Source organism: Scleropages formosus, chromosome 10 (assembly GCF_900964775.1).
Source record: "Scleropages formosus chromosome 10, fSclFor1.1, whole genome shotgun sequence".
NCBI lineage: Eukaryota > Metazoa > Chordata > Actinopteri > Osteoglossiformes > Osteoglossidae > Scleropages > Scleropages formosus.
Window position 1 is genome coordinate 26,358,697 of NC_041815.1, and position 9,101 is coordinate 26,367,797.

The following is a 9,101-nucleotide window of genomic DNA, read 5'->3' on the forward strand; positions in this document are numbered from 1 at the left end:
TTAACCAGAGACTGAGTTTAGAAAGTCTGAAGGCTGGGTATGAATAGACTCCCAAAATGTCTGCTATCATCTGCAAAGCAGGAAGTGTAGCAATTTAGTGTCATTTAGCGAGTTTTACCTTCGAACCACAAAGAATTCTATGTTTTTCTGTGTGTATGTATAATAACTCACAGTAAGTGTGGAAATTGCTCAGGTAAAAGCTGTTCTGAGGTCAGCTTCTCTCGCCTGAGTGTCATTTTCATGTGAAAACCGGGACGTTTACGGTCGCATGCTGCGGAAAGCAGAAGACACGTCTGGCCGCCCTGTTTCACATCGCTTTCACCACGATTTCACCACGTTTTCGGGGCGGAAGTCCCGCTTCCTGTTTGCCAAGGCGGACTGGCTGCAGCCCCTCCCCGCGCAGAGAGGCGGGCTGGGGTTGGAGGTGGGCGGAGTTCACGCGCTCCGGAGGCACGGGGCGGGACCTGTTTCGGGGGGTTTCAAAGGGTTTAAGGCGCTTTAAAGAGGTTTTTTTTTTTTTTTTTAAAAAATTTTTTTTGCACCCAGCGGATGAGCTGCGTTTCTCTCCGCGGGTGGGGGTGTCAGTTTATGTATTTAAAAACGGGAAGGTGAAAAAAGGGGAAACAGAAGACGTCCTTTCCGGATCCTAACGGTAAGGCTAAGGTTTAAGCAGACGGTCCGGAACAGGTGTGTGTGTTTTTGTGTGTGAGACACGCGCGTGTTGTTTTACCTCAGGCAGTTCACGCGCATGATAAACTAGAGTCACATCCTAAATACTACGGTTATTATTATTATTTTTATTGCTATTATTTCTTCTTACCAGCTGCTGTTGAGCGGTCCCCACCCCCGCGTGCGTGCGTGGTTCACGTGGTCACTCAGTCGCTGCGTCGCGAGCTCCTGTCTTTTGTGTCCACTTCGCGTCCACCTCGCGGCTGGCTTCGTAGGTGGGGGAGGTTAGAAATACGTCTCGCATGAGGTCACACCCCAGTTTGGATGGGGTTCGATGCCTGGGTGTTGCTGGGGGTGTGGGGGGAGGGGGTGTCGCGAGCGCACCTCGCTCCTTCTTACGACTCCTCGTTCAGTCCGGTTGGTTCGAGCTCGTGCGAAGTTGTTGATCCTGAGCTCGGAATTCAGGGGCTGTTGAACCCCTAGGCTTAGCTCTTAATGTTGTTTTTGCTAATATTATTTTAACTGCCTATGATGAAGGCAACATCTAATCATGTAAGGGCTACATCTTTGCGTTGCTCCCCTTACATTAAAGATGATGTTCCCTAGGCAGTGTTAGCTAGAGACTTGGAAGAGATGATGATGCATTGGGAACATGGGACAAACCTCCAGCCAGCATTTGTTTACCTCCCCCCTGCGAAACAATGTGTTGCTTATGTGTGATTAACAGTCAGAGCTGCAAAGTTCAAGGAGTTGAGGTTTCGTAGCTTTCTGTGAAAACAGGCCACCTAAGTATGTGTGGGCGCGCACAATGCTGAATGCATGCTGTTGAGCAAGAGTGTGTTGGTATTTGGAAGTGAAAGGTGTCTTGTTTATTGCTGGATGACTGCTCACATATCTGATTACCCCCCTCCTCCCATGAGCATAATTGTGATGATCAGCGGTCTTTGCCTGGATGGAGGGTGTCAGCTCTCTCGGCGTGTTTATCTTGTTTGCCGATGACATGGTTATGTATTTTCTTGTGATTTCCTCCTTTGAGTCACTTCCTGACCTGGTAGAGGGTGTGTGTTGGACCAGTCTGAACTGGAGACGCATTTATACGTCTCATCTGGACTGTCGGGAGTGCAGGGGACGCTCTTCTTGTGCTCTTCCACATTCCTTTCTGTGGGGTATCTTCGCGGAAGACAGACGGCTCACTGTGTCTCCGGTGGGTGTGTACGGGCCTGCGTGGATGATTTTTCACTTTTAAACAAAATGCGATTACTGTTTGTCTGCAAAGTGTGTAGCTGGAACTGTTGTAAAGGTTTTCTGTCCATGTGAGTGACAGAGAATCCCTCTTTACTGCAGCCTTCATAAGGAGGGCAGGTTGAATTTATACTGGGGCAGCAGGTAGTGTGTAGTGATCGGAGCTGTCACCTTCACTCCAAAGACTCCAAGGACAGGGGTTCGAACCTGTCTCAGTAAAATGACGATGAAAATTACCCTGCTGTCTGAGTTAATAAGTGTAAGGAGCTTAGAGTGTGAACCTAACGCTATAAGTCACATTTGTCGAAGGCATCAGGCAAGTTAATTATAACTGCAACACTTCCTCACCAGCATGAAAAAATATAATGTTGATTGGTTCTGAAATACACCTGCTGTATACTTTGAGCTCTATATTGAAGTCCTGTGGGTTTTAGGGGGGTGTCAACCTGGTGTCTTCAGTGGTTAGCAGTAATTGGCCATTTTTTAAAAAAAATTTTTTAACACAAGGTCTTTGTCTCAAGTACTTTGCAGTGCTGCCATTTGCCTGCTCAGACTTCTGGAAAAACTACTTGCAATTCAGGATGGAATTTTGGCTCATCCTATTTAAATAACAAGTTAGAACCTCGCTCGTAGTGCCATGTGTTGTGCAGTATGGTCACAGCTCGGTGGCTGCAGCAAATGCTTTGGTTTGAGAGTTGTTTAGTCAGGGCTGTTGTGGAAAGATTAACCATGTCCTCCCCCCGGTGTGTGTTTGTCCTCACTGCCTCTTTGAGCGCAGGTATCGATTGCACAATGGGCTGGTGGTCTTCGCTGTCCCTTGGTGTCCTCCTGGCTGTTTGCTGTTGGACTGCATTTGCCCAAAGGCCATCCTATGGCGAGAGGGGGTCAGACTTGGGCATACAGGTGTTCCAGCAGGTGGCCCGCGCACAGCCACAAGACAATGTGGTGCTATCCCCCCACGGTGTCGCCAGCATCCTGGGCATGCTACTGCCTGGGGCCCACGGGGAGACCCGTCGCCAGATGCTCAATGGGCTCCGCTACAAAGCAAATGGTACCTTAACCTTCTCTTAATTTGTTCTCCCTGCCTTTATTTTGATGTACATTTTTGAATGACTGTACACTGGAGGGTACAAAGAAATGCCCTAGACAGTAATCAGATGTCATATACAGGTCCCAGTGCCTTCCCCTGCTGGGAGTAACTATGCAATCTTTATCAATTTGTAACATTCACTACACCATATTGCTTTGTTGCTTCAGAGAGTGTGCTTTAATCTGAAAGGCAGGCGGTGACATGCTGTGGCTTTCAAAGTTTGTGATGCATGGCTTATGTCCTTTCCTAAGGTCCATACAAGATGCTGAAAAAACTGCACAAAAGTCTGACCAACAGATCGAACCAGGACCTCGTGACCATTGCCAATGCGGTCTTCGTCCAGCAAGGTTTCAACATTAAGGAGCCCTTCATGTCCACAAACAAGGACAACTTCCAGTGTGAGAGCACGAACCTGGACTTTGGCAACACACACGCAGCTGCGGAGTCTGTCAACAGCTGGGTGAAGAACCGCACCAAGGGTGAGCCCATCGGCACCAGTGTTTCATGTCGCATGCAGGTCTTTGGTTAACATAAACTATTTCCCCCCCCCAAGGTTCATACAGTGCCGTGAAAAAGTATTTGCCCCCTCTCTGGTTTTTTTTTTTTTTGCATATTTGTCACAGTTAAATGATTGAAATCATCAAACAAATTTTAATATTACACAAAGATAACCCAAGTAAATACAAAATGCAGTTTTTAAATGATGTTTTCATTTATTAAAGGAAAAAAGCTGTCCAAACCTACCTGGCCCTATGTGAAAAAGTAATTGCCCCCCCCCCCCCTTTTTTTTTTTTTTTTTTTTTTTTTTTAAATCATGAATGAACTGTGATTAACCACATTTTTTTTGGGAAAGCTGAGTTAAATTTCACTTGCCACTCCCAGGCCTGATTACTGCCAGACCTGTTGAATCAAGAAATCACTTAAACAGAACCTGTCTGACAAACTGAAGCACACTAAAAGATCTCAAAAAGCAACACATCATGCCGTGATCTAACGAAATTCAAGAACAGATGAGAAACAAAGTAATTGACATGTATCAGTCTGGAAAGGGTTACAACGCCATTTCTAAGGCTTTGGGACTCCAGCAAACCATGGTAAGAACCATTATCCCCAAATGGAGAAAACTTGGAATGGTGATGAATCTTCCCAGGAATGGCCAGCCTACCAAAATTACTCCAAGAGCGCAATGACAACTCATCCAGGAGCTCATAAAAGAACCCAGAACAACATCTAAAGAACTGCAGTCCTCACTTGCCTCAGTTAAGGTCAGTGTTCATGATTCAGCACTAAAAAAGAGACTGGGCAAAAAATGGCATCCATGGGAGAGTTCCAAGGCGAAAGCCACTACTGACCAAAAAGAACACAAAGGCTTGTCTCATATTTGCCAGAAAACATCTTGATTATCCCCCAGACTTTTTTTGGAAGGTGTGTGTCCTGTTACATCTGGCATACAACTAACACAGCATTTTATAAAAGAACATTATACCAACAGTCAAACATGGTGGTGGTAGTGCGATGGTCTGGGGCTGCTTTGCAGCTTCAGGACCTGGACGACTTGCCATAATTGATGGAACCATGAATTCTGCGCTCTACCAGAAAATCCTGAAGGAGAATGTCCAGCCATCAGTTCGTGACCTCAAGCGCACTTGGGTTACGCAGCAGGAGAATGATCCGAAACACACCAGCAAGTCCACCTCTGAATGGCTCAAAAAAAACAAAATTAAGGTTTTGGAGTGGCCTAGTCAAAGTCCGGACTTAAATCCGATTGAGATGCTTTGGCATGACCTTAAACAGGTCGTTCATGCTCAAAAACCCTCCAGTGTGGCTGAATTAAAACAATTCTGCAAAGAAGAGTGGGCCAAAATTCCTTCACAGCAATGTGAAAGACTCATTGCCAGTTATCGCAAACGCTTGATTGCAGTTGTTGCCGCTAAGGGTGGCACAACCAGTTATTAGGTTTAGGGGGCAATTACTTTTTCACATAGGGCCAGGTAGGTTTGGACAGCTTTTTTCCCTTAATAAATGAAATCATCATTTAAAAACTGCATTTTGTATTTACTTGGGTTATCTTTGTGTAATATTAAAATTTATTTGATCTCAATCATTTAACCGTGACAAATATGCAAAAAAAATCAGGAAGGGGGCAAATACTTTTTCACAGCACTGTAGCTCTTGCTTTTATGTGCTTTAGTTTAAAAAATTTATCATTAATCAGAAGTTGGTGATTTTAAGTTTTGTGTTAATAGTTCATGAAGTCAGATCTATGTAACCTTGGTATTCGCTTCAGCTTTCACACCTGGAGGTTCCACCGGCAGGCATGGCAACTGGCCCTTTAAGAGCAGAAAGTGTCCTATAGATGTCCCTTCAGTTACATGTCATTGTCCAGGAGGACACGAGCAGTGTGAACTCACCCATTTGAGCTTACATTTCTTACATTTTTGGAGGTTTGCCTGTTCATTCACACCTGGGTGTGATCTTCCACACATGGCTGCTTGGCTGATAATAGAAGTGAACCTCATCTAGGCCAGCATGCACAGAATCTGGTCGTTGGGAGGTCTTTGTGCACAAATCATAGTTGTTTGTTTTTTTTTTTTTTTTTTTTTTTTTTTTTTTTTTTTTAAAATGTCTAGTCTTTGTCTCATCCGTTGCCTTGTAAGTTCAGCAAAGGTTTTGTTTACTACAGTCTGGTGCCGTGTTGAACTGCTGGCTCTACTGGGCGCAGCATCACAAGGCAATTTTCTTGAATTTGCAAATGACCATTGTACTTCTTTCGCGGAGCAGGAATGATCACGAGCTTGATCAAACCAGAAATGCTGGATCCGGCCTTCACTCGCATGGTAGTGGTCAACTCCATCTACTTCAAGGGACTGTGGAAGTCCCGCTTCCAGCCCGAAAACACCAAGATAAGGAACTTTCATGGGCCTAATGGCGTCATCCATAAGGTTCCCATGATGTCTCAGCTGTCCGTTTTCAACATCGGTGAGTGCCGATCATGCAATTCATCATCTCTATGATCGCCAGTCGTACGTGATGAATGTCAAACTTTAGGACGTACGATTTAGGTTGGGAATGTGCGTATACACAACAAACATGCATGGTTTTAGCATTATCAATTGATCTGTTCATCGTATCACCACACACACAGGTGCTTTGGGTAGAAGGTCAAAGAGAGACACTGTGTGGTTAATGAAATCGTGTCCACCTTTTAGGCCAGGCCGTTACGCCACAAGGCCTGAAGTACAAGGTGATAGAGCTACCTTACCACGGTAACAGTATCAGCATGCTGATTGCCCTGCCGGTCGAGGACGACGTGTCTATTTCTGCTATCATACCTCACGTTAGCACCGGCACCGTGCAGAGCTGGACCAAGCTGCTGCACCCGAGGAAAGTCCGATTGCTGCTGCCCAGGTGGGATTCGTTGTTAGCCTTTGACAGTATTCCCTCTGACTGTTCATAGCACCCTTAATCAGCTGCTCACCCTGAATTAATATGCTAAGAATTACTGCAAAGGGTAAATCATTGTAAGTGGGTGGCATGGTGGTGCAGCAGATGGCGCTGGTGTCAGTCTTTGTGGAGTTTACGAGTTCATGTAGGCTTCCTTTAGGTGCTCTGGTCTCCTTCCACAGTATGAAGATATGCCTTTTGTGGGTTGGTGACTCTAAATTACCCATAGCATGTATGTATGGGTCAATCTTACATCATTTTATTGTTTTAATAGGTAAGTGATTACAGGGATTTCAGTGCAGTGTCTTACTTTGGATGAAGGTGATAGCCAATACATAGCAATCATTGTGTTGCTGTGGAGAGAAAGTGTCTGCTGAACGAATAAATTTAATGTAAGTGCCCATGAAATGTGTCATCGTTTTGGTGTTTCTTCGTTAGTTAGTTGCTGTGGAACATTTTCCCTGTTATGTTGGCAATAACAGGCCGTTTACTCGGCAGAGCACACCCATCTCCAGTCTCGGGAGGACCAGGCTGGAATACAGCCCATTAAGTGTAGGGACAAAGTGATGAAATGTTCAGTCCTGAAAACCCTTCTTATTCCTGTCCTGAGAGGATATGCATTCCCCCCCTCCTTTAAAATTCACCTCGCCATAGATCAGCATATAAAATGAAGCCAGATTTTGTCTAGTGAGTGATTCAGGCTAAAGGCGGTCACTGCCTACATCTGTGTTCCTGAAGGTTTTCTGCCGAAGCTGAAGTTGACCTGAAAGACCCCCTCTTGGCACTGGGGATCAAGGACATGTTTTCTCAAGGCAAAGCTGACTTCAGACACATAAGTATGAAATTTTATGGTTAAAGCAGTTTATAATGGTTCATGACGGTTCTATGGTTACTCCCTCAGGCAGAAGATCATGATGGCAGCACTGTGCCAAAGTGGCTGAGGATTAGTCATAAAATTGTGTAGAATTTCAGGCTGGTGTGAAATGTAATTTTTAACTTTTTGGCATATATGTCAACTTTTTGTCCTGAATGTGAATATTTTGGGTTAATGATCTACTGCCCCCTGGCGGTAAGGAAGGAAATGTTCATTTTTGATGATTGTGGTCTGTTTCACTTCAAGGCCAGGAGCCCCTGCATGTGTCCAAAACCCTGCAGAAAGCCAAAATTGAAGTAAATGAAGATGGGACAAAGGCTTCTGCTGCCACAAGTAAGTGATTGGGCAATGTTGCAACACGGTGACGCAATTTTGGAGACTTAATTTCTCAGAGTAGAAGTAATTGCGCAGGGTGGGTGTGGACTCGCCGGAATGGGCCCCTACCCAGTGTGTCTGCTCTCTGAGGGCCACTTGTCTTTTTGTCTTGTTTTTTTGCAGCTGCTATCTTGCTGGCAAGGTCTTCCCCGCCATGGGTCACTGTAGACAGACCCTTCCTTTTCGTTATTCGCCACAACTCAACCGGTAGTGTCTTCTCCCTTTTTGAATTGCAAAATCTTATTTTGCCTTTTTTAAAATGTAGCATTGCATGTGATACAAATTCCGGCAGACCAAATTGCTTTCTAGAGAGGTGTGTGTGTGTGTGTGTGTGTGTGTGTGTGTGTGTGTGTGTGTGTGTGTGTGTGTGTGTGAGTGAGAGGGAGAAAAAATGACCAAGATCTTTTCCTCACTTAGGTACCATTCTTTTCATGGGCCAAATCAACAAGCCTTGAACTTCACTTCTGACAATACAAGCAGGACCGGAACAGCATTATAATTCTAAAAGGCAGTTGTTATATTAATAAAAGTCCAGTGTTGTGTCATTTGTGGCGTATAATGTGGTGATTACTTTGTAAATGGGGATTTTTCCCGCTTTTGGTTTTACAAGTGTGTTTTCATGCATGACATTTTGTCTAATGCAATAAAAATGTAATTGTTTAACTCTAACGTATTGGATGGGCAGCTTGCTGTAATTCTGCTGCAGTAAACTTTTTAAAAGTTGTTTTTTTTTTTTTTTTCTTTAAAAAATTGCACATTTCCATGTTTTTATTACCCATTTCTATGTATAAATTGTAACAAATGCATTCTGTCAAAAGCAGGTATACAGTGGTGTTCCAAGCATTAAACTGAACTGTGTGTAGCCAACCTTCACTTTTTTTGTGCTGGGGCAAGGGGGTATAATATTTGTTATATTTCAATATTGCATCGTTCAACACCAAATGTTTTGCTGGACCTAGTCTTCTGATTGTATTGACCAATTTTGGCATACTACACACATTATTTCTCTGGGGTAATATTCTTTACTGATGCTGTAAAACTAGCTTATTTATTGTCACTTTTCGGTTGCTTTTTTTACATCTTCAAAGTGGCCTGTCTGTAACATACAGTGTTTAATAAAATATATACAAATTTGGAAAGATTTTAAAATTGTGTTTTTAATTATACATTTATGTATTATTGTTAGATTAATTTAGCAGATACTTTTCTCCAAAGTGACTCAGAACAAATACTATGTATTTTGCTGACACATTTGCATCCAAGGTGACTTACAATGCTACTTAATATTACATGTAATCACAACTATTAACTAGCTGAGAGCTTTGTCCAACACGGTATACAATAGTATACAAACCTGTTTTGTTTATTCACATTCATTCACATAATTCCTGCTAATGTTCAGCTAAT

At 43.7% G+C, this 9,101-nt stretch overlaps 1 protein-coding gene across 3 annotated transcripts; it reads left to right on the top strand.

Moving 5' to 3' along the window:
- Positions 1-519: 519 nt before the first annotated feature.
- Positions 520-8,797, top strand: serpine2 (serpin peptidase inhibitor, clade E (nexin, plasminogen activator inhibitor type 1), member 2). 3 transcript variants are annotated; one of them, XM_018748792.2, is made up of 9 exons: positions 520-652; positions 2,690-2,962; positions 3,253-3,480; positions 5,783-5,980; positions 6,211-6,409; positions 7,184-7,281; positions 7,566-7,652; positions 7,818-7,901; positions 8,112-8,797. In XM_018748792.2, the coding sequence occupies exons 2-9, from the start codon at positions 2,704-2,706 to the stop codon at positions 8,147-8,149; spliced, it is 1,191 nt and encodes a 396-aa protein (XP_018604308.1). In that variant the 5' UTR covers positions 520-652; positions 2,690-2,703; the 3' UTR covers positions 8,150-8,797. The 3 variants fall into 3 exon arrangements, with proteins under 3 accessions (XP_018604308.1, XP_018604311.1, XP_018604309.1); XM_018748795.2 differs by lacking the exon at positions 520-652 and adding an exon at positions 663-687; XM_018748793.2 differs by lacking the exon at positions 520-652 and adding an exon at positions 1,735-1,873.
- The last annotated feature ends 304 nt before the right edge of the window (positions 8,798-9,101 follow it).

Bases quoted from the DNA above. Each gene is read 5' to 3' on its own strand.
- serpine2 (XM_018748792.2), top strand. From the start codon at position 2,704: ATGGGCTGGTGGTCTTCGCTGTCCCTTGGTGTCCTCCTGGCTGTTTGC. The intron at 7,282-7,565 runs GTATGAAATTTT...TTTCACTTCAAG, and splicing joins AGCTGACTTCAGACACATAA to GCCAGGAGCCCCTGCATGTG. The intron at 7,653-7,817 runs GTAAGTGATTGG...GTTTTTTTGCAG, and splicing joins AAAGGCTTCTGCTGCCACAA to CTGCTATCTTGCTGGCAAGG.